Genomic DNA, 25,976 nt, shown 5'->3' with positions numbered 1-25,976 from the left:
GATATCAGAGTACACGAATGGATGGTCACAATACTTTGAGTGGTTTGGATGCAATTGGTTCGGGTGCAATACAGTGGAGGAAAAAGTACCCAATTGTCATACTTGAGTAAAAGTAAAAGACACTTTCATAGAAAATGACTCAGGTAAAAGTCACCCAGTAAAATTCTACTTCAATAAAATATTTGGTTTTAAATAACGTAAGTATCAAAAGTAAATGCAATAGCTAAAATATACTTTATATAAGGAATTTGAAATTATTTTTTACTTAAGTAAACCAGACAGAAACCTTTTTCTTTACGTATAGCCAGGGGCAAAACTCAGTGCATGTGTTTAGTGAGTCTACCAGATCAGAGGCAGTAGGGATGACCAGGGATGTTCTCTGTTTAGTGAGTCCTCCAGATCAGAGCCAGTAGGGATGACCAGGGATGTTCTCTGTTTAGTGAGTCCTCCAGATCAGAGGCAGTAGGGACGACCAGGGATGTTCTCTGTTTAGCGAGTCCTCCAGATCAGAGCCAGTAGGGATGACCAGGGATGTTCTCTGTTAAGTGAGTCCTCCAGATCAGAGGCAGTAGGGATGACCAGGGATGTTCTCTGTTTAGTGAGTCCTCCAGATCAGAGGCAGTAGGGATGACCAGGGATGTTCTCTGTTAAGTGAGTCCTCCAGATCAGAGGCAGTAGGGATGACCAGGGATGTTCTCTGTTTAGTGAGTCCTCCAGATCAGAGGCAGTAGGGATGACCAGGGATGTTCTCTGTTTAGTGAGTCCTCCAGATCAGAGCCAGTAGGGATGACCAGGGATGTTCTCTGTTAAGTGAGTCCTCCAGATCAGAGGCAGTAGGGATGACCAGGGATGTTCTCTGTTTAGTGAGTCCTCCAGATCAGAGGCAGTAGGGATGACCAGGGATGTTCTCTGTTTAGTGAGTCCTGCAGATCAGAGGCAGTAGGGATGACCAGGGATGTTCTCTGTTTAGTGAGTCCTCCAGATCAGAGGCAGTAGGGATGACCAGGGATGTTCTCTGTTTAGTGAGTCCTCCAGATCAGAGGCAGTAGGGATGACCTGGGGATGTTCTCTTGATAAGGGCGTGAATTTTCCTGTCCTGCTAATAAGCATTCAAAGTGTAATAAGTACTTTTAGGTGTCAGGGAAAATGTATGGAGTAAAAAGTACATTCTTTCTTTAGGAATGTAGTGAAGTCAGTTGTCAAAAATATAAATAGTAAAGTAAAGATACCCATACCTACTTAAGTAGTACTTTAAAGTATTTTTACTTAAGTACTTTACACCACTGGGTATATACTTAGTTACTGTAGATAGCCTCAAGTCACTGCAATAATTCAGCAAACTAGAAAGTTAGATTTTAGTAGGCAAGGGTTTGTATGCACAAAACTTAAACAATGGATGGCTCAACCAGGTTATAGTGTTTTATTAAACCACCTTGGTATATGTTAGCAGTACAGTATTACAAAGGAATAGTAGTGTTTTATTAAACCACCGTGGTATATGTTAACAGTACAGTATTACAAAGGAATAGTAGTGTTTTATTAAACCACCTTGGTATATGTTAGCAGTACAGTATTACAAAGGAATAGTAGTGTTTTATTCAACCACCGTGGTATATGTTAGCAGTACAGTATTACAAAGGAATAGTAGTGTTTTATTAAACCACCTTGGTATATGTTAGCAGTACAGTATTACAAAGGAATAGTAGTGTTTTATTCAACCACCGTGGTATATGTTAGCAGTACAGTATTACAAAGGAATAGTAGTGTTTTATTAAACCACCTTGGTATATGTTAGCAGTACAGTATTACAAAGGAATAGTAGTGTTTTATTCAACCACCTTGGTATATGTTAGCAGTACAGTATTACAAAGGAATAGTAGTGTTTTATTCAACCACCGTGGTATATGTTAGCAGTACAGTATTACAAAGGAATAGTAGTGTTTTATTAAACCACCTTGGTATATGTTAGCAGTACAGTATTACAAAGGAATAGTAGTGTTTTATTCAACCACCGTGGTATATGTTAGCAGTACAGTATTACAAAGGAATAGTAGTGTTTTATTAAACCACCTTGGTATATGTTAGCAGTACAGTATTACAAAGGAATAGTGTTTTATTCAACCACCGTGGTATATGTTAGCAGTACAGTATTACAAAGGAATAGTAGTGTTTTATTAAACCACCGTGGTATATGTTAACAGTACAGTATTACAAAGGAATAGTAGTGTTTTATTAAACCACCTTGGTATATGTTAGCAGTACAGTATTACAAAGGAATAGTAGTGTTTTATTCAACCACCGTGGTATATGTTAGCAGTACAGTATTACAAAGGAATAGTAGTGTTTTATTAAACCACCTTGGTATGTTAGCAGTACAGTATTACAAAGGAATAGTAGTGTTTTATTAAACCACCTTGGTATATGTTAGCAGTACAGTATTACAAAGGAATAGTAGTGTTTTATTCAACCACCTTGGTATATGTTAGCAGTACAGTATTACAAAGGAATAGTAGTGTTTTATTCAACCACCGTGGTATATGTTAGCAGTACAGTATTACAAAGGAATAGTAGTGTTTTATTCAACCACCTTGGTATATGTTAGCAGTACAGTATTACAAAGGAATAGTAGTGTTTTATTAAACCACCGTGGTATATGTTAGCAGTACAGTATTACAAAGGAATAGTAGTGTTTTATTAAACCACCTTGGTATATGTTAGCAGTGGTATTGAAAAGGAGACTGGGAAAGACATTTAGATTCATTTAGTAAAAAAAAAAAAAAAGGTTTACCGAGTTAAACCAAAAGAGCAGTTTGTGAGGGTGTTCCGTCTTATCCCGGATACTACGCTGATTAGCAGATCTGACTGAATAGGGCCCCTATATCTATGTCACACCATGCATTATCAACACGTTTACAACAAAAATAGGACTCGGTAGTGGTTGTCCCGAGTGAGATATTCATTCTGCTCCACAAAAAGAAACTAGTGTTTTTTTTTTTTTTACATGAACATTGTTGAGATGAACACAATAAAGTACTTTACTAAATCCCAAGATACTTATAGGAGGCGACCCTATCAATTTGCTGGAATTTTATAGTTAAAATCTGCAAGTGACTCCATCTGTTACCTTTCAGGGAAGAGAAAACCATAAATGTTGTTTTCCTTGCATTAAGTTTCAATTGGAAAAGCTGCCTTTGAATAACATCAAAAGCCTGTAAGTCTGTACTGTAAGTCTGTACTGTAAGTCTGTACTGTAAGTCTGTACTGTGACTCTGTACTGTGACTCTGTACTGTGACTCTGTACTGTGACTCTGTACTGTAAGTCTGTACTGTAAGTCTGTACTGTAAGTCCTGAAAAGCCTTCTGCATATTAGATACGCATAAATGAATAATTGTGTCATCAGCATACAGATGTTTTTTTTTTTTTTTTTTTTTACATGAACATCTGAGATGATCACAGTAAAGTACTATACTTTACACTATACTATACACTATACTGTTTTTTTTATAAGGTACTATACTGTTTTTTTACAAGGTACTATACTGTGTTTTTATAAAGTACTATACTGTGTTTTTATAAAGTACTATACTGTGTTTTTACATGAACATCTGAGATGATCACAGTAAAGTACTATACTTTACAATATACTGTGTTTTTATAAAGTACTATACTGTGTTTTTATAAGGTACTATACTGTGTTTTTATAAAGTACTATACTGTGTTCTTATAAAGTACTATACTGTGTTTTTACATGAACATCTGAGATGATCACAGTAAAGTACTATACTGTGTTTTTATAAAGTACTATACTGTGTTTTTACATGAACATCTGAGATGATCACAGTAAAGTACTATACTGTGTTTTTATAAAGTACTATACTGTGTTTTTATAAAGTACTATACTGTGTTTTTACATGAATATCTGAGATGATCACAGTAAAGTACTATACTGTTTTTATAAAGTACTATACTGTGTTTTTATAAAGTACTATACTGTGTTTTTACATGAACATCTGAGATGATCACAGTAAAGTACTATACTGTTTTTATAAAGTACTATACTGTGTTTTTATAAAGTACTATACTGTGTTTTTACATGAACATCTGAGATGATCACAGTAAAGTACTATACTGTGTTTTTATAAAGTACTATACTGTGTTTTTACATGAATATCTGAGATGATCACAGTAAAGTACTATACTGTTTTTATAAAGTACTATACTGTGTTTTTATAAAGTACTATACTGTGTTTTTACATGAACATCTGAGATGATCACAGTAAAGTACTATACTGTGTTTTTATAAAGTACTATACTGTGTTTTTATGAAGTACTATACTAAATCTTCAGATTACTGCATTACCACGATGATGTTCTGGACTGAGAATAAAAATACTTGATTATATTCTGTTAAATCATATTATACATAGCACACAATGGAGAGAAATATTCAGAATATGTGCAACGTTGAATACGTAGAAATAAAATAGACTGAAGTGATAAATGAAGACTATATGAAAGAAAACAGGCAGCTAAGAGAAAGAGGAAGTGATTTCAGAAAATACACGACTTCTGGAAAGAAAAACGACCTTAACAATAAAGTAAACCTCAAGATGTCCTTCATTACAAAATCAATTCATTAATTTCCCTGTACCATTAAGAGCAGCGTCTTTGACTTCAGTCCGAAGTTCTCTCTTGACGATGAGATGGTCACTCTCTTTCTCGTCTGGAACTCCACTGATGATCTGAGACAGAGGTTTACAACCAAAGTTAATCAACAAGTACCTCTTACATGACACCCACCATATCAACCTCAAATGAATGGGAATCACTATCCACAGGGCAGGGCTGAGCAGCGTAGGACCTGAGCCTCTAGGTTTGCCTTCGTGCATACCTTTTTATTTGGGTACACATCTGTGATAAACAACATACCCCCCCTAATCAACATCAACTATCAACAACCCTGCTGATGAATACATTTTAAAAATGAAGAGCTTCTGTCCCAATAGCCCTGTTGTTTCCAATAGCCCTGTTGTTTCCAATAGCCCTGTTGTTTCCAATAGCCCTGTTGTCCCCAATAGCCCTGTTGTCCCCAATAGCTCTGTTGTCCCCAATAGCTCTGTTGTCCCCAATAGCCCTGTTGTCCCCAATAGCCCTGTTGTCCCCAATAGCCCTGTTGTCCCCAATAGCTCTGTTGTCCCCAATAGCTCTGTTGTCCCCAATAGCTCTGTTGTCCCCAATAGCCCTGTTGTCCCCAATAGCTCTGTTGTCCCCAATAGCTCTGTTGTCCCCAATAGCTCTGTTGTCCCCAATAGCTCTGTTGTCCCCAATAGCTCTGTTGTCCCCAATAGCTCTGTTGTCCCCAATAGCTCTGTTGTCCCCAATAGCTCTGTTGTCCCCAATAGCCCTGTTGTCACCAATAGCTCTGTTGTCCCAATAGCTCTGTTGTCCCAATAGCTCTGTTGTCCCAATAGCCCTGTTGTTTCCAATAGCCCTGTTGTCCCAATAGCCCTGTTGTTTCCAATAGCCCTGTTGTCCCCAATAGCCCTGTTGTTTCCAATAGCCCTGTTGTCCCAATAGCCCTGTTGTCCCAATAGCCCTGTTGTCCCAATAGCCCTGTTGTTTCCAATAGCCCTGTTGTTTCCAATAGCCCTGTTGTCCCAATAGCCCTGTTGTTTCCAATAGCCCTGTTGTTTCCAATAGCCCTGTTGTCCCCAATAGCCCTGTTGTCCCCAATAGCCCTGTTGTCCCCAATAGCTCTGTTGTCCCCAATAGCTCTGTTGTCCCCAATAGCTCTGTTGTCCCCAATAGCTCTGTTGTCCCCAATAGCTCTGTTGTCCCCAATAGCCCTGTTGTCCCCAATAGCCCTGTTGTCCCCAATAGCTCTGTTGTCCCCAATAGCTCTGTTGTCCCCAATAGCTCTGTTGTCCCCAATAGCTCTGTTGTCCCCAATAGCTCTGTTGTCCCCAATAGCTCTGTTGTCCCCAATAGCCCTGTTGTCCCCAATAGCTCTGTTGTCCCAATAGCTCTGTTGTCCCCAATAGCTCTGTTGTCCCCAATAGCCCTGTTGTCCCCAATAGCCCTGTTGTCCCCAATAGCCCTGTTGTCCCCAATAGCCCTGTTGTCCCCATAGCCCTGTTGTCCCCAATAGCCCTGTTGTCCCCAATAGCCCTGTTGTCCCCAATAGCTCTGTTGTCCCCAATAGCCCTGTTGTCCCCAATAGCCCTGTTGCCCCAATAGCCCTGTTGCCCCAATAGCCCTGTTGTACCAATAGCCCTGTTGTACCAATAGCCCTGTTGTCCCGGGTCTGGAGCAGGCCCACCAATCAGATATATTTCCTGTTTGTACTAATCAGATGTAGGGCTGGGCCATATATCATACGGATGGATCCGCATACAGGTATGGGTTTTTACAATACCGTCTATAACGACTTCTTGATACAAAATTACATAAATAAGTTCTACAAATTGGACTATTTCACTGTCAGTTTTGGTTGAGTATAAACCAATCAGAAGAGAGAAAATCCATTTAAACCAGAATGGAGAAAGCCCATTAAAACCATGTAAAATGTATTTGTAGCCATCCTAGGGTCCTGCACTACTCATCAGGGGTTCGAACTGATCGTTTCGTTCTGAACAAAACCATTATTTTTTTTAAATTCCGTTCCACTGTTCCATTCGGCAAAATAAAGTTCTGAACCGGTTCGAACCCCCCAAAAAGTACCGGTGTATATTGTTCCATTCTGTTCCTTTTTTGTTATTAACCTGTGTAAAATCGACAGTTGTTTACATTTAGTTCATTAAATGACTTCACCAATCAGTGTGGATAGAGCAGGCAAGCTAGTTGTTTACATGCATGATGGACAGACAAGTGTAGCCTATGGCGCAAGATGCAACTATAGAAAAATGCCCGTAACCTAAAAGAACGTTATTAGCTGGTTCCCATGCTTTTAAAATAACGGTTCTGTTCCCGATAACCATGGATCACTTTCATTCCCGGTTCTGTTTCTTGAAAAATGTCATTATTTTCCGGTGTTCTGTTCCCTTAACCGGTTCCAACCCCTGCTACAAATAAAACATATTTAATATTTGTATTATTCAGAAACATTAAATACAGCTATACTATCAACAATAAGACATATAATTGTGATATACTTTGGCCATATTGCCCAGGCCTAATTAAACGGACGTGCAGCTGGCTGTTGGTTCTCACCGGGCGGGAGGAGAAGTCTATCGGGGAGGAGATCTCTTCCACTTGGACTTCATGGGTCTAAAGCTCATGGACGACCCCCTTTCCGTCTCTGGGGATTTCCCGCTCACCAATCCCATTATCTTTTTAGCTGCAGAGAGAAAGAGGGACGTTAAGGCTTTTAAAAAGCAGAGCAGCAAAGGCCAATAAAAAGTTACAGCCAGAGCAAGCCATTACAGTAGGCCAGAAAAAACTAGCCTGGGTGCCAGTCTGTTTCCATACTCTTGTCAACTCCTTATGGAATTATGGAACCATGCTTGACAAGGACAATGGAATAGGAAAAAGAACAAACAGATCTGGGACCAGGCTACAGAAAACGGCCCTGGTGGCAGCATCCATGGGCTAGCTGTGGACTGAGAGACCGGACAGCATCCATGGACTAGCTGTGGACAGAGACCGGACAGCATCCATGAACTAGCTGTGGACTGAGAGACCGGACAGCATCCATGGACTAGCTGTGGACTGAGAGACAGGACAGCATCCATGGACTAGCTGTGGACAGAGACCGGACAGCATCCATGGACTAGCTGTGGACTGAGAGACCGGACAGCATCCATGGACTAGCTGTGGACTGAGACAGGACAGCATCCATGGACTAGCTGTGGACAGAGACCGGACAGCATCCATGGACTAGCTGTGGACAGAGACCGGACAGCATCCATGGACTAGCTGTGGACAGAGACCGGACAGCATCCATGGACTAGCTGTGGACAGAGACCGGACAGCATCCATGGACTAGCTGTGGACAGAGACCGGACAGCATCCATGGGCTAGCTGTGGACTGAGAGACCGGACAGCATCCATGGACTAGCTGTGGACTGAGAGACCGGACAGCATCCATGGACTAGCTGTGGACTGAGAGACCGGACAGCATCCATGGACTAGCTGTGGACAGAGACCGGACAGCATCCATGGACTAGCTGTGGACAGAGACCGGACAGCATCCATGGACTAGCTGTGGACTGAGAGACCGGACAGCATCCATGGACTAGCTGTGGAATGAGAGAGACCGGACAGCATCCATGGGCTAGCTGTGGACTGAGAGACCAGGCAGCATCCATGGGCTAGCTGTGGACTGAGAGAGACCGGACAGCATCCATGGGCTAGCTGTGGACAGAGACCGGACAGCATCCATGGGCTAGCTGTGGACAGAGAGACCGGACAGCATCCATGGGCTAGCTGTGGACTGAGAGACCGGACAGCATCCATGGACTAGCTGTGGAATGAGAGAGACCGGACAGCATCCATGGGCTAGCTGTGGACTGAGAGACCAGGCAGCATCCATGGGCTAGCTGTGGAATGAGAGAGACCGGACAGCATCCATGGGCTAGCTGTGGACTGAGAGACCAGGCAGCATCCATGGGCTAGCTGTGGACTGAGAGACCGGACAGCATCCATGGACTAGCTGTGGACTGAGAGACCAGGCAGCATCCATGGACTAGCTGTGGACTGAGAGACCGGACAGCATCCATGGGCTAGCTGTGGACAGAGACCGGACAGCATCCATGGACTAGCTGTGGACAGAGACCGGACAGCATCCATGGACTAGCTGTGGACTGAGAGACCGGACAGCATCCATGGACTAGCTGTGGAATGAGAAAGACCGGACAGCATCCATGGGCTAGCTGTGGAATGAGAAAGACCGGACAGCATCCATGGGCTAGCTGTGTACTGAGAGAGACCGGACAGCATCCATGGGCTAGCTGTGGACTGAGAGAGACCGGACAGCATACACGGGCTAGCTCTGGAATGAGAGACTGGACAGCATCCATGGGCTAGCTGTGGACTGAGAGACCAGGCAGCATCCATGGGCTAACTGTGGACTGAGAGACCGGACAGCATCCATGGACTAGCTGTGGACAGAGACCGGACAGCATCCATGGGCTAGCTGTGGACAGAGACCGGACAGCATCCATGGGCTTGTTCTGGACAGAGGGATTGTGGCAGCATCCATGGGCTTGTTCTGGACAGAGGGATTGTGGCAGCATCCATGGGCTTGTTCTGGACAGAGGGATTGTGGCAGCATCCATGGGCTTGTTCTGGACAGAGGGATTGTGGCAGCATCCATGGGCTTGTTCTGGACAGAGGGATTGTGGCAGCATCCATGGGCTTGTTCTGGACAGAGGGATTGTGGCAGCATCCATGGGCTTGTTCTGGACAGAGGGATTGTGGCAGCATCCATGGGCTTGTTCTGGACAGAGGGATTGTGGCAGCATCCATGGGCTTGTTCTGGACAGAGGGATTGTGGCAGCATCCATGGGCTTGTTCTGGACAGAGGGATTGTGGCAGCATCCATGGGCTTGTTCTGGACAGAGGGATTGTGGCAGCATCCATGGGCTTGTTCTGGACAGAGGGATTGTGGCAGCATCCATGGGCTTGTTCTGGACAGAGGGATTGTGGCAGCATCCATGGGCTTGTTCTGGACAGAGGGATTGTGGCAGGTTATATTGAACTTGACCATTAAGGTGTGTTTTGTTCCACTGCAGAAGTTACTTTGACTCCAGTGTGGTTTCAGTTTCTGGCTCTTTGGTCTGATGATGATGCTGATCATATAGTCTGTGCTCGGTGCTCTATACTCTGCAGTGCTGTTCTGTGTGGGATAGACGGTCATTCTGTCAGTGCAGAGTTGCACCAAGCCATTACGTGCTACTGTCAGTGTCAACTCTTACCCTTGCTACCGAAGACTCCGATCTTCTGCATCGTTCCTTCTTTCCTGCTATGCAAGCTGGACTGGGAGTCCTGGGGCCTTATGGATCCCGGGTCTTTACTGCCACTGGCCGGAGATGGCTATAGACGGAAGAGAAACCATGACATAAGTTTTTATTTATTTAACTAGGAAAGTCAGTTAAGAACTAATTCTTATTTACAATGACAGCCTACCCCCAGCCAAACCCGGACGACGCTGGGCCAATTGAGCGCCGCCCTATGGGACTCCCAATCACAGCCTGGATTCGAACCAGGGTGTCTGTAGTGATGCCTTTAGCACTGAGATGCAGTGCCTTAGACCGCTGTGCCACTCGGGAGACCCAAAGTAAACCAATAAGTAATATAAAGACTAAAGGTGAGATGCTATACTTTATTATCCCAGAGGGAAAATCTGACAGAGCTTCCACATAAACACATAGAATGAATTGACACATGTACACATGTACACATGTACATTGTTAACACTGTCATCATAATGTACACCCCCTCCCCACCCACACAAACTGCACACCCCCTTCCCACCCACACAAACTGCACACCCCCTCACCACCCACACAAACTGCACACCCCCTCCCCACCCACACAAACTGCACACCCCCTCCCCACCCACACAAACTGCACACACCCTCCCCACCCACACAAACTGCACACCCCCTCCCCACCCACACAAACTGCACACCCCCTCCCCACCCACACAAACTGCACACCCCCTCCCCACCCACACAAACTGCCATTAGTTCATGCCAGGCAAGGCTGTGACGAGGTGACACCTCCACATGATGAGGCCCTACAGGCCAGGCTCCAGTCCATTATCATCAGCCTCTGTGTCTCCCCTACTGTTTAACAGATTTATTGACAGGGGGACAAAGTCATGTTTGTATCTGTTCAAACATAAAAGCCGTGTGTCTCACCAACTCTTGATGCACAGCCAGTTTAGGAGCCAGTCTGGTTCTGGGGTTTCTATGGTTCTCCTTGCGCACCTCATCCTGAAAAACACCAGCACAGAGATGAGAGTTAGGAGACCAGGGAGAGAGAGATGAGACTTGGGAGACCAGGGAGAGAGAGATGAGACTTGGGAGACCAGGGAGAGAGACCATAGAGAGAGAGATGAGACCAGGGAGAGCGAGACCAGGGAGAGAGAGATGAGACTTGGGAGACCAGGGAGAGAAAGATGAGACCAGGGATAGAGACCATGGAGAGAGATGAGATTTAGGAGACCAGGGAGAGCGAGACCAGGGAGAGAGAGATGCGACTTGGGAGACCAGGGAGAGAGAGATGAGACTTGGGAGACCAGGGAGAGAGAGAGATGAGACTTGGGAGAGAGAGAGATGAGACTTGGGAGAGAGAGAGATGAGACTTGGGAGACCAGGGAGAGAGAGAGATGAGACTTGGGAGACCAGGGAGAGAGAGATGAGACTTGGGAGACCAGGGAGAGAGAGATGAGACCAGGGAGAGAGAGGTGTGACTTAGGAGACCACAGAGAGATAAATTAGATTTAGGAGACTAGGGAGTTAGGAGACCAGGGAGAGCGAGACCAGGGAGAGCGAGATGAGATTTAGGAGACCAGGGAGAGAGAGATGAGACTTGGGAGACCAGGGAGAGAGAGATGCGACTTGGGAGACCAGGGATAGAGACCATAGAGAGAGAGATGAGATTTAGGAGACCAGGGAGAGAGAGATGGGACTTGGGAGACCAGGGAGAGAGAGATGAGACTTGGGAGACCAGGGAGAGAGGAGACCAGGGAGAGAGATATGAGATTTAGGAGACCAGGGAGAGAGGAGAGACCAGGGAGAGAGGAGAGACCAGGGAGAGAGGAGAGACCAGGGAGGGAGGAGACCAGGCAGGAAGAGGGGAGCGGTACCTGAGATGGGAGTTCATGCGTTGCTCTCCTTTTAGCTGGACTTCGCCATCCGCTCTTCTTAAAAAAAAGAAAGAGGTTTGTTATAAAGTTAGCAAGAATAACCTGAGTCTAATACACCGAGGGCTATATGTGTCAACCATGTACCAGGTAACTAACCAACCACAAAGACGCATAGAACATCTGACATTGATGTTATATTGACACGTGAATTACATCAGTACTAAAAGGCTACAAGGGCGTGTCATAATGTTTAGATAAATAGTTTAACAGCACATTTAAAAGTTGTAGAAGCTTCAACTTCTGGTGCTTCAAATGCATTTATCTTTAATTCTAAAACCATTGCTCTGTTTATGTGTTTGTTGTGAACCTTAAATAAAATAATTAACCGTCTAAAAGATTTAGTGGCTGTGTTTTTTTTTACACCTGGATCGCTGAAGGCAGAGAGAAAGCTGATAAAACCCACATCATGAATTTAAAATAAAACGTTTATTACTAAATAGAAAACATTGTGAAAAATATTTTGAATTGAACTCCAACTTTCCCTTGTCGTCATCTCTCAACATATCTTTCTTCATATCGTGTTCAACAGAATGCTTGGCATTTTATTCCCAGCAGTGGGGAGTCAGAGACACGGGGGAGTCAGAGACACAAACCTCAGGGAAAGACTTGTTTTTGTGTCCCATCAGATAACAGAGAGGCTGAGTAACACTAAAGATAGGACCAGGAACATCAGAGCTCCCAAAGACTCCCCCGTGGTGTTGTGTAGCTAGTTACCATGTTGTTAACTAGGGGCGGCAGGTAGACTAGTGGTTAGAGCGTTGGCCTCGTAACCCAAAGGTTGCTAGATCGAATCCCCGAGCTGACAAGGTACAAATCTGTCGTTCTGCCCCTGAACAAGGCAGTTAACCCACTGTTCCCCGGTCGTCATTGTAAATAAGAATTTGTTCTTAACTGACTTGCCTAATTTAATTAAATAAAGGTTCAAATATATACAGTATATATATTTTTAAGTACAGGCAGTGGACCAAACCCCTCTCTGCCGTCAGCGCTCTCTCTCTCTCACACAGACACACACCTTTCCCAAGTCCTCGGGTGAATCCCAATAGTATTTCCTTGTTTCCTCATGTCCTCGTCTCCTTCTCAAAGCACATTGGACCAAAAGATCTGAGGTTCCTCCCCTCAGAACTTCTTAGGGAGGTGAGGAATCAAGTAAATAAAATGGAGATTCACTCCTCCCCTATCTCCCCCATCGTCTCTCCTCCCCTCTCTCCTCCCCTCCTCTGGGACAGTCAGTAATGGAATTACTTTAGTCTCAAACTGAAGAGGTTTAACCGCATAAATACTCCTCCTATATGGACTTAATACTGCACCATAGCCTTCACTCACTCCTACGCCGCCGCAGCGGCGGCAGAGACCCACCTCCTACGCCGCGGCAGAGACCCACCTCCTACTACGCCAACGCAGCGGCAGAGACCCACCTCCTACGCCGCGGCAGAGACCCACCTCCTACGCAGCGGCAGAGACCCACCTCCTACGCAGCGGCAGAGACCCACCTCCTACGCAGCGGCAGAGACCCACCTCCTACTACGCCGCCGCAGCGGCAGAGACCCACCTCCTCCTACGCCGCGGCAGAGACCCACCTCCTACGCAGCGGCAGAGACCCACCTCCTCCTACGCCGCCGCAGCGGCGGAGACCCACCTCCTCCTACGCCGCCGCAGCGGCGGAGACCCACCTCCTCCTACGCCGCCGCAGCGGCGGAGACCCACCTCCTCCTACGCCGCGGCGGAGACCCACCTCCTCCTACGCCGCGGCGGAGACCCACCTCCTCCTACGCCGCGGCGGAGACCCACCTCCTCCTACGCCGCGGCGGAGACCCACCTCCTCCTACGCCGCGGCGGAGACCCACCTCCTCCTACGCCGCGGCGGAGACCCACCTCCTCCTACGCCGCGGCAGAGACCCACCTCCTCCTACGCCGCGGCAGAGACCCACCTCCTCCTACGCCGCGGCAGAGACCCACCTCCTCCTACGCCGCGGCAGAGACCCACCTCCTCCTACGCCGCGGCAGAGACCCACCTCCTCCTACGCCGCGGCAGAGACCCACCTCCTCCTACGCCGCGGCAGAGACCCACCTCCTCCTACGCCGCGGCAGAGACCCACCTCCTCCTACGCCGCGGCAGAGACCCACCTCCTCCTACGCCGCGGCAGAGACCCACCTCCTCCTACGCCGCGGCAGAGACCCACCTCCTCCTACGCCGCGGCAGAGACCCACCTCCTCCTACGCCGCGGCAGAGACCCACCTCCTCCTACGCCGCGGCAGAGACCCACCTCCTCCTACGCCGCGGCAGAGACCCACCTCCTCCTACGCCGCGGCAGAGACCCACCTCCTCCTACGCCGCGGCAGAGACCCACCTCCTCCTACGCCGCGGCAGAGACCCACCTCCTCCTACGCCGCGGCAGAGACCCACCTCCTCCTACGCCGCGGCAGAGACCCACCTCCTCCTACGCCGCGGCAGAGACCCACCTCCTCCTACGCCGCGGCAGAGACCCACCTCCTCCTACGCCGCGGCAGAGACCCACCTCCTCCTACGCCGCGGCAGAGACCCACCTCCTCCTACGCCGCGGCAGAGACCCACCTCCTCCTACGCCGCGGCAGAGACCCACCTCCTCCTACGCCGCGGCAGAGACCCACCTCCTCCTACGCCGCGGCAGAGACCCACCTCCTCCTACGCCGCGGCAGAGACCCACCTCCTCCTACGCCGCGGCAGAGACCCACCTCCTCCTACGCCGCGGCAGAGACCCACCTCCTCCTACGCCGCGGCAGAGACCCACCTCCTCCTACGCCGCGGCAGAGACCCACCTCCTCCTACGCCGCGGCAGAGACCCACCTCCTCCTACGCCGCGGCAGAGACCCACCTCCTCCTACGCCGCGGCAGAGACCCACCTCCTCCTACGCCGCGGCAGAGACCCACCTCCTCCTACGCCGCGGCAGAGACCCACCTCCTCCTACGCCGCGGCAGAGACCCACCTCCTCCTACGCCGCGGCAGAGACCCACCTCCTCCTACGCCGCGGCAGAGACCCACCTCCTCCTACGCCGCGGCAGAGACCCACCTCCTCCTACGCCGCGGCAGAGACCCACCTCCTCCTACGCCGCGGCAGAGACCCACCTCCTCCTACGCCGCGGCAGAGACCCACCTCCTCCTACGCCGCGGCAGAGACCCACCTCCTCCTACGCCGCGGCAGAGACCCACCTCCTCCTACGCCGCGGCAGAGACCCACCTCCTCCTACGCCGCGGCAGAGACCCACCTCCTCCTACGCCGCGGCAGAGACCCACCTCCTCCTACGCCGCGGCAGAGACCCACCTCCTCCTACGCCGCGGCAGAGACCCACCTCCTCCTACGCCGCGGCAGAGACCCACCTCCTCCTACGCCGCGGCAGAGACCCACCTCCTCCTACGCCGCGGCAGAGACCCACCTCCTCCTACGCCGCGGCAGAGACCCACCTCCTCCTACGCCGCGGCAGAGACCCACCTCCTCCTACGCCGCGGCAGAGACCCACCTCCTCCTACGCCGCGGCAGAGACCCACCTCCTCCTACGCCGCGGCAGAGACCCACCTCCTCCTACGCCGCGGCAGAGACCCACCTCCTCCTACGCCGCGGCAGAGACCCACCTCCTCCTACGCCGCGGCAGAGACCCACCTCCTCCTACGCCGCGGCAGAGACCCACCTCCTCCTACGCCGCGGCAGAGACCCACCTCCTCCTACGCCGCGGCAGAGACCCACCTCCTCCTACGCCGCGGCAGAGACCCACCTCCTCCTACGCCGCGGCAGAGACCCACCTCCTCCTACGCCGCGGCAGAGACCCACCTCCTCCTACGCCGCGGCAGAGACCCACCTCCTCCTACGCCGCGGCAGAGACCCACCTCCTCCTACGCCGCGGCAGAGACCCACCTCCTCCTACGCCGCGGCAGAGACCCACCTCCTCCTACGCCGCGGCAGAGACCCACCTCCTCCTACGCCGCGGCAGAGACCCACCTCCTCCTACGCCGCGGCAGAGACCCACCTCCTCCTACGCCGCGGCAGAGACCCACCTCCTCCTACGCCGCGGCAGAGACCCACCTCCTCCTACGCCGCGGCAGAGACCCACCTCCTCCTACGCCGCGGCAGAGACCCACCTCCTCCTACGCCGCGGCAGAGACCCACCTCCTCCTACGCCGCGGCAGAGACCCACCTCCTCCTACGCCGCGGCAGAGACCCACCTCCTCCTACGCCGCGGCAGAGACCCACCTCCTCCTACGCCGCGGCAGAGACCCACCTCCTCCTACGCCGCGGCAGAGACCCACCTCCTCCTACGCCGCGGCAGAGACCCACCTCCTCCTACGCCGCGGCAGAGACCCACCTCCTCCTACGCCGCGGCAGAGACCCACCTCCTCCTACGCCGCGGCAGAGACCCACCTCCTCCTACGCCGCGGCAGAGACCCACCTCCTCCTACGCCGCGGCAGAGACCCACCTCCTCCTACGCCGCGGCAGAGACCCACCTCCTCCTACGCCGCGGCAGAGACCCACCTCCTCCTACGCCGCGGCAGAGACCCACCTCCTCCTACGCCGCGGCAGAGACCCACCTCCTCCTACGCCGCGGCAGAGACCCACCTCCTCCTACGCCGCGGCAGAGACCCACCTCCTCCTACGCCGCGGCAGAGACCCACCTCCTCCTACGCCGCGGCAGAGACCCACCTCCTCCTACGCCGCGGCAGAGACCCACCTCCTCCTACGCCGCGGCAGAGACCCACCTCCTCCTACGCCGCGGCAGAGACCCACCTCCTCCTACGCCGCGGCAGAGACCCACCTCCTCCTACGCCGCGGCAGAGACCCACCTCCTCCTACGCCGCGGCAGAGACCCACCTCCTCCTACGCCGCGGCAGAGACCCACCTCCTCCTACGCCGCGGCAGAGACCCACCTCCTCCTACGCCGCGGCAGAGACCCACCTCCTCCTACGCCGCGGCAGAGACCCACCTCCTCCTACGCCGCGGCAGAGACCCACCTCCTCCTACGCCGCGGCAGAGACCCACCTCCTCCTACGCCGCGGCAGAGACCCACCTCCTCCTACGCCGCGGCAGAGACCCACCTCCTCCTACGCCGCGGCAGAGACCCACCTCCTCCTACGCCGCGGCAGAGACCCACCTCCTCCTACGCCGCGGCAGAGACCCACCTCCTCCTACGCCGCGGCAGAGACCCACCTCCTCCTACGCCGCGGCAGAGACCCACCTCCTCCTACGCCGCGGCAGAGACCCACCTCCTCCTACGCCGCGGCAGAGACCCACCTCCTACGCCGCGGCAGAGACCCACCTCCTACGCCGCGGCAGAGACCCACCTCCTACGCCGCGGCAGAGACCCACCTCCTACGCCGCGGCAGAGACCCACCTCCTACGCCGCGGCAGAGACCCACCTCCTACGCCGCGGCAGAGACCCACCTCCTACGCCGCGGCAGAGACCCACCTCCTACGCCGCGGCAGAGACCCACCTCCTACGCAGCAGCAGAGACCCACCTCCTACGCAGCAGCAGAGACCCACCTCCTACGCAGCAGCAGAGACCCACCTCCTACGCAGCAGCAGAGACCCTACACTACATCGACTCATTATATTCACACAACAGCCATGCGTGTGTTAGATGTAATAGGAAACTCTATAATTTACTTCCATAAAAAGAAGCACAAGCCTTTCATTTCAATGCATAATGTAAGATGGGGCAGTGAACTATTAATATGTTGAACAACTTGCTCTTCAGATGAACCTAATTAACACTTCATTATGGCTTATCTGAGGCTATTTAAACATTTTGCTTCTTGCTTGGTTTCTTATGCCATTGCAATTAGTTAGGTGGGTGACTCCTGACTTTGGACATGGGATAACAGAACTGCTGCAGTACCGATGCTCTCTCTGTAAAATGTATTTAAGATGACTGACAGGAGAGAGACCACCACCTGAATGGTAAGACGGACAGGGTCTGCAACTACAGTGGCAGAAGGACCACACAGTTGTACCCTGGACTGAACCTGCAGTAACGTCCCTCGCTGTACGTTAACACCGTCTACCTTGTCAATCTCAGAGCTCTTCCTCTTGCGGGTGATTTTGACGTTGACCACGGCCTCTCCCTGGCGTTTCAGGGCCATCCTGTTGGGCTGCAGCGGGCTGAAGGAGATCTCCAGCTCCGGCTTGGGGAAGCGGCTGGTCCTGCCCCCCTCCGTTATGATCTCTGAGGAGTCTAGCACCGACGGGTAGCCCCCAGACGCCTACAGACAGACAGGGGTACACAGGATGACAGTGAGTGTGAGTTAACCTACAGGAAGGAGTGTCTAGTCAGTTGGGTTAACCTACAGGAAGGAGTGTCTAGTCAGTTGGGTTAACCTACAGGAAGGAGTGTCTAGTCAGTTGGGTTAACCTACAGGAAGGAGTGTCTAGTCAGTCGGGTTAACCTACAGGAAGGAGTGTCTAGTCAGTCGGGTTAACCTACAGGAAGGAGTGTCTAGTCAGTCGGGTTAACCTACAGGAAGGAGTGTCTAGTCAGTCGGGTTAACCTACAGGAAGGAGTGTCTAGTCAGTCGGGTTAACCTACAGGAAGGAGTGTCTAGTCAGTCGGGTTAACCTACAGGAAGGAGTGTCTAGTCAGTCGGGTTAACCTACAGGAAGGAGTGTCTAGTCAGTCGGGTTAACCTACAGGAAGGAGTGTCTAGTCAGTCGGGTTAACCTACAGGAAGGAGTGTCTAGTCAGTCGGGTTAACCTACAGGAAGGAGTGTCTAGTCAGTCGGGTTAACCTACAGGAAGGAGTGTCTAGTCAGTCGGGTTAAGCTACAGGAGTGTCTAGTCAGTCGGGTTAACCTACAGGAGTGTCTAGTCAGTCGGGTTAACCTACAGGAAGGAGTGTCTAGTCAGTTGGGTTAACCTACAGGAGTGTCTAGTCAGTTGGGTTAAGCTACAGGAGTGTCTAGTCAGTTGGCTTAACCTACAGGAAGGAGTGTCTAGTCAGTTGGCTTAACCTACAGGAAGGAGTGTCTAGTCAGTCGGGTTAACCTACAGGAAGGAGTGTCTAGTCAGTTGGGTTAACCTACAGGAGTGTCTAGTCAGTTGGGTTAAGCTACAGGAGTGTCTAGTCAGTTGGCTTAACCTACAGGAAGGAGTGTCTAGTCAGTTGGCTTAACCTACAGGAAGGAGTGTCTAGTCAGTTGGGTTAACCTACAGGAAGGAGTGTCTAGTCAGTTGGGTTAACCTACAGGAGTGTCTAGTCAGTTGGGTTAAGCTACAGGAGTGTCTAGTCAGTCGGGTTAACCTACAGGAAGGAGTGTCTAGTCAGTCGGGTTAACCTACAGGAAGGAGTGTCTAGTCAGTCGGGTTAACCTACAGGAAGGAGTGTCTAGTCAGTTGGGTTAACCTACAGGAAGGAGTGTCTAGTCAGTCGGGTTAACCTACAGGAAGGAGTGTCTAGTCAGTCGGGTTAACCTACAGGAAGGAGTGTCTAGTCAGTCGGGTTAACCTACAGGAAGGAGTGTCTAGTCAGTCGGGTTAACCTACAGGAAGGAGTGTCTAGTCAGTTGGGTTAACCTACAGGAAGGAGTGTCTAGTCAGTTGGGTTAACCTACAGGAAGGAGTGTCTAGTCAGTTGGGTTAACCTACAGGAAGGAGTGTCTAGTCAGTTGGGTTAACCTACAGGAAGGAGTGTCTAGTCAGTCGGGTTAACCTACAGGAAGGAGTGTCTAGTCAGTTGGGTTAACCTACAGGAAGGAGTGTCTAGTCAGTTGGGTTAACCTACAGGAAGGAGTGTCTAGTCAGTTGGGTTAACCTACAGGAAGGAGTGTCTAGTCAGTTGGGTTAACCTACAGGAAGGAGTGTCTAGTCAGTTGGGTTAACCTACAGGAAGGAGTGTCTAGTCAGTTGGGTTAACCTACAGGAAGGAGTGTCTAGTCAGTTGGGTTAAGCTACAGGAAGGAGTGTCTAGTCAGTTGGGTTAACCTACAGGAAGGAGTGTCTAGTCAGTTGGGTTAACCTACAGGAAGGAGTGTCTAGTCAGTTGGGTTAACCTACAGGAAGGAGTGTCTAGTCAGTCGGGTTAACCTACAGGAAGGAGTGTCTAGTCAGTTGGGTTAAGCTACAGGAGTGTCTAGTCAGTTGGGTTAAGCTACAGGAAGGAGTGTCTAGTCAGTCGGGTTAACCTACAGGAAGGAGTGTCTAGTCAGTTGGCTTAACCTACAGGAAGGAGTGTCTAGTCAGTCGGGTTAACCTACAGGAAGGAGTGTCTAGTCAGTTGGGTTAAGCTACAGGAAGGAGTGTCTAGTCAGTTGGGTTAAGCTACAGGAGTGTCTAGTCAGTTGGAACAATACAGCATGATGTTCTGACAGATGATGTCATTCTAACGCGACACACGTTGCTAGGAGCCATCAGGGCTGCACATCGTGGAACTCATCTTTAAAAACCAAGATTTTTCTTAATCTATGTGAAAATAGCTCATAAATCACTGCGCTCCCCCTTGACTACCGTAGCTATGGAACTAGTGACGGGCATTCCGAGTCTTTCAGTGAGCCGGATCATTTAGCTCCATTCACCTAAATGAGTCGTTTAGTAGTGCTTAAAATGGACCTAAAACCATGACAAAATTGTCAATCTCTAATTTAAAGCCTAAAACATTGTGAAATGCCAGTTCAAATATATTTTTACCTGACAAAATAATTAGATCTGCCCCCCCCCCCAAAAAAATGTTTTTTACTCACTGCAAAAATGAGTGTGGACTAGAATGAGGCTCTCTCCCCACTATCTATTGTTTCTGCAGTAATTTATGTTTTTATAACAAAAAATCCTTACTCGGAGTGTCTCCTGACGCAAGAAGGTAACCATGTTGGATTGATTCAATAGCTCACATAACCTTGGTTCCATTCGTAAACTTCCATCAGAGCAGACGGACGTGGCACTAACTGACATAAGACATGCAGATGAGAACCTAGCCTTGGAAACCCGACACCTAGGCAACAGCAGTGACTCCCAACAAACCACGAGGCAGACGTGCCAGAACGTAGCAACTTGAAACCAAGGTTTGCAGGCTAAACCTTTGCAGTGGTTTTAGCGAAGGCAGTTGATGCGAACTAGCCACTTGTGAAATGCTCTCATTTAAAAAAATAACCTCAGTGATCTCCATCTTGATGGCTACTATTTTGTCGTGGGGGACGTGGGCAACAGGCGGATAAGGCAGTGACGTACTTCCTGTACGCCAAACGGACGTTTCCTTACGTACAGACGTGTTAAGCCGGAAGATTGGAACATTGCAGGAGGAAACCCAGACGTCTAGAGAGATTACCTGACTGGTCCTCTTCAACGTCTTTACGCCGTGTACTCGTTGACTGTTGCCATGGAGACTCCTCTCACGGACTTTGGGAGGGCACTCCTCTGCTTTAGTCTGCGAGAGACATCATGAACAACATCCATTGTATTAACAAAACCAACATACAACATATGGATAAGGGATTGAATACAAAGTTATATTTTGGGATAATGTGTACTGTACTGTAGAGGAGAGCTTGCAAGTAGGCGTTTCACTGTACACCCTGTATCCTGAGCACGAGACCAATAAACTTTGATTTGAAGGAGGACTGCTCCCTCACCTGATTGGATGTCTCTCTGTGTTCAGTAGGGGCTGAGACGTCGCTGCTGGCTTCGGATGCAGTTTTCAGTTGTTCCTTCAGGTTAAGAATCTCAGCGTCTCTGTCAGACATAAGGCCCTGCAGCTCCACTACCTCCACCTGGCCACGGTCTCTCTGGGTGAGAGGGAAGAATAATACAACGGTAAGGAAACAGTGGACCAATAATGCCATCAATCCATATGGTCCAAAGGTGTGTTCTTTAGCATGCTTCAGTACCACAAAAAGGTCACTGAAAGTGAACTGTGTCCCCATTACAGAGTTTGTGTCCGTTTTTATTTCAAATTCAAAATAATTGATAATAATATCAAAAACAATTAATTTGTAGAGCGCATTTCAACACGCATAAAATAAGTGCAACATTTTTGAATAAGGATAAGTGCAAAATACAAATCATTTAAAATTGAAATGACCAAGAACCCTGCACCCAACCGTAACGCTGGATTGTCTTGGACTTCTAACCCCTTCTAAACATCATGCGTTCTGGATTTAAACCATTGGATTCGTCTATTTCTTCTGCATCTATGTGATTAACTGAGCTGAGCGGTGTTTGAGACAAGGGCAGATCCTGCAAAAGGGGGCCGGGTCTTTTTTTTTTTTTACAAAAACGTCCGTAGAGTCCGAATGGTTAGAGCTACAAACTATTGAAAGCTATCAATGAAAAGCTGAAAAGTCTCACGAACACACACATGTAACATGTTTTGCTCTTACGACGCTCACAAGCTACACATAGACAATCATAAGAAATCCCAGGACATAGTGTCTATAATACTGTTATAACCTCACATAGTTGCTGTCAAAGACTCCAAACAGTTGTCACTGACTAGTTGGATATCATTGGAGGCTGCTGAGGGGAGGCCGGCTCATAATAATGTGTAGTTGGATATCATTGGAGGCTGCTGAGGGGAGGCCGGCTCATAATAATGTGTAGATGGATATCATTGGAGGCTGCTGAGGGGAGGCCGGCTCATAATAATGTGTAGTTGGATATCATTGGAGGCTGCTGAGGGGAGGACGGCTCATAATAATGTGTAGTTGGATATCATTGGAGGCTGCTGAGGGGAGGGCCGGCTCATAATAATGTGTAGTTGGATATCATTGGAGGCTGCTGAGGGGAGGACGGCTCATAATAATGTGTAGTTGGATATCATTGCAGGCTGCTGAGGGGAGGCCGGCTCATAATAATGTGTAGTTGGATATCATTGGAGGCTGCTGAGGGGAGGCCGGCTCATAATAATGTGTAGTTGGATATCATTGGAGGCTGCTGAGGGGAGGCCGGCTCATAATAATGTGTAGTTGGATATCATTGGAGGCTGCTGAGGGGAGGACGGCTCATAATAATGTGTAGTTGGATATCATTGGAGGCTGCTGAGGGGAGGCCGGCTCATAATAATGTGTAGTTGGATATCATTGGAGGCTGCTGAGGGGAGGCCGGCTCATAATAATGTGTAGATGGATATCATTGGAGGCTGCTGAGGGGAGGACGGCTCATAATAATGTGTAGTTGGATATCATTGGAGGCTGCTGAGGGGAGGCCGGCTCATAATAATGTGTAGTTGGATATCATTGGAGGCTGCTGAGTGGAGGACGGCTCATAATAATGTGTAGTTGGATATCATTGGAGGCTGCTGAGGGGAGGCCGGCTCATAATAATGTGTAGTTGGATATCATTGGAGGCTGATGAGGGGAGGCCGGCTCATAATAATAGCTGGAATGGAGTGAATGGAATGGCATCCAACACATGGAAACCATGGAAACCATGTGTTTGATTCCATTCCACTGATTCCGCTCCAGCCATTACCACAGGCCCGTTCTCCCTAATTAAGGTGCCACCAACTTCCTGTATTGGATATTCATTTCCCAGTGAGAAAACAATTTCTGTACTTACAGCATTCATGTTAAATACTGTTGAAGTAATATGGCTACAGGTTCATCTGCCTCACCTAAAGCCCATTCTGGTGGGAAGCTGCTATAGACCACCAAGTGATAACAGTCTATCTGGATAACATGTGAAATGCTTGATAATGTACATTACTAGTCTGTACAGTAGACCCTGCCACGTACAGTACCAGTCTGTACAGTAGACCCTGCCACACACAGTACCAGTCTGTACAGTAGACCCTGCCACACACAGTACCAGTCTGTACAGTAGACCCTGCCACACACAGTACCAGTCTGTACAGTAGACCCTGCCACACACAGTACCAGTCTGTACAGTAGACCCTGCCACACACACTACCAGTCTGTACAGTAGACCCTGCCACATACAGTACCAGTCTGCACAGTAGACCCTGCCACACACAGTACCAGTCTGTACAGTAGACCCTGCCACACACAGTACCAGTCTGTACAGTAGACCCTGCCACACACAGTACCAGTCTGTACAGTAGACCCTGCCACACACAGTACCAGTCTGTACAGTAGACCCTGCCACACACAGTACCAGTCTGTACAGTAGACCCTGCCACACACAGTACCAGTCTGTACAGTAGACCCTGCCACACACAGTACCAGTCTGTACAGTAGACCCTGCCACACACAGTACCAGTCTGTACAGTAGACCCTGCCACACACACTACCAGTCTGTACAGTAGACCCTGCCACACACAGTACCAGTCTGCACAGTAGACCCTGCCACACAGTACCAGTCTGTACAGTAGACCCTGCCACATACAGTACCAGTCTGTACAGTAGACCCTGCCACATACAGTACCAGTCTGTACAGTAGACCCTGCCACACACAGTACCAGTCTGTACAGTAGACCCTGCCACACACAGTACCAGTCTGTACAGTAGACCCTGCCACACACAGTACCAGTCTGTACAGTAGACCCTGCCACACACAGTACCAGTCTGTACAGTAGACCCTGCCACATACAGTACCAGTCTGTACAGTAGACCCTGCCACATACAGTACCAGTCTGTACAGTAGACCCTGCCACATACAGTACCAGTCTGTACAGTAGACCCTGCCACATACAGTACCAGTCTGTACAGTAGACCCTGCCACATACAGTACCAGTCTGTACAGTAGACCCTGCCACACACAGTACCAGTCTGTACAGTAGACCCTGCCACACACAGTACCAGTCTGTACAGTAGACCCTGCCACATACAGTACCAGTCTGTACAGTAGACCCTGCCACACACAGTACCAGTCTGTACAGTAGACCCTGCCACATACAGTACCAGTCTGTACAGTAGACCCTGCCACACACAGTACCAGTCTGTACAGTAGACCCTGCCACATACAGTACCAGTCTGTACAGTAGACCCTGCCACATACAGTACCAGTCTGCACAGTAGACCCTGCCACATACAGTACCAGTCTGCACAGTAGACCCTGCCACATACAGTACCAGTCTGTACAGTAGACCCTGCCACATACAGTACCAGTCTGTACAGTAGACCCTGCCACATACAGTACCAGTCTGTACAGTAGACCCTGCCACATACAGTACCAGTCTGTACAGTAGACCCTGCCACATACAGTACCAGTCTGTACAGTAGACCCTGCCACACACAGTACCAGTCTGTACAGTAGACCCTGCCACACACAGTACCAGTCTGTACAGTAGACCCTGCCACACACAGTACCAGTCTGTACAGTAGACCCTGCCACACACAGTACCAGTCTGTACAGTAGACCCTGCCACACACAGTACCAGTCTGTACAGTAGACCCTGCCACACACAGTACCAGTCTGTACAGTAGACCCTGCCACACACAGTACCAGTCTGCACAGTAGACCCTGCCACATACAGTACCAGTCTGCACAGTAGACCCTGCCACATACAGTACCAGTCTGTACAGTAGACCCTGCCACACACAGTACCAGTCTGTACAGTAGACCCTGCCACACACAGTACCAGTCTGTACAGTAGACCCTGCCACATACAGTACCAGTCTGTACAGTAGACCCTGCCACATACAGTACCAGTCTGTACAGTAGACCCTGCCACACACAGTACCAGTCTGTACAGTAGACCCTGCCACACACAGTACCAGTCTGTACAGTAGACCCTGCCACACACAGTACCAGTCTGTACAGTAGACCCTGCCACACACAGTACCAGTCTGTACAGTAGACCCTGCCACACACACTACCAGTCTGTACAGTAGACCCTGCCACATACAGTACCAGTCTGTACAGTAGACCCTGCCACATACAGTACCAGTCTGTACAGTAGACCCTGCCACACACAGTACCAGTCTGTACAGTAGACCCTGCCACACACAGTACCAGTCTGTACAGTAGACCCTGCCACACACACTACCAGTCTGTACAGTAGACCCTGCCACACACACTACCAGTCTGTACAGTAGACCCTGCCACATACAGTACCAGTCTGTACAGTAGACCCTGCCACATACAGTACCAGTCTGTACAGTAGACCCTGCCACACACAGTACCAGTCTGTACAGTAGACCCTGCCACACACAGTACCAGTCTGTACAGTAGACCCTGCCACACACACTA

The 25,976-nt window shown here is 49.8% G+C and overlaps 1 protein-coding gene across 1 annotated transcript in view; it reads right to left on the bottom strand.

Annotated features, from left to right (window-relative positions):
• Positions 1–1,405: 1,405 nt before the first annotated feature.
• kif20ba (kinesin family member 20Ba) overlaps positions 1,406–25,976 on the bottom strand; it is a 44,711-nt gene continuing 20,140 nt past the window's right edge. The window contains exons 24-31 of the mRNA XM_038991006.1: positions 21,461–21,613; positions 21,157–21,255; positions 17,908–18,105; positions 11,814–11,870; positions 10,864–10,938; positions 9,916–10,033; positions 7,211–7,337; positions 1,406–4,743 (exon numbers count right to left, since the gene is read on the bottom strand). Of these exons, the coding sequence (XP_038846934.1) occupies positions 7,228–7,337; positions 9,916–10,033; positions 10,864–10,938; positions 11,814–11,870; positions 17,908–18,105; positions 21,157–21,255; positions 21,461–21,613 (810 nt within the window). The 3' untranslated portion in view covers positions 1,406–4,743; positions 7,211–7,227. The remainder of the gene's footprint in view (positions 4,744–7,210; positions 7,338–9,915; positions 10,034–10,863; positions 10,939–11,813; positions 11,871–17,907; positions 18,106–21,156; positions 21,256–21,460; positions 21,614–25,976) is intronic.

This window comes from Salvelinus namaycush, chromosome 4, assembly GCF_016432855.1.
Source record: "Salvelinus namaycush isolate Seneca chromosome 4, SaNama_1.0, whole genome shotgun sequence".
Lineage (NCBI taxonomy): Eukaryota > Metazoa > Chordata > Actinopteri > Salmoniformes > Salmonidae > Salvelinus > Salvelinus namaycush.
This window is presented reverse-complemented; position numbering and strand designations above follow the sequence as displayed.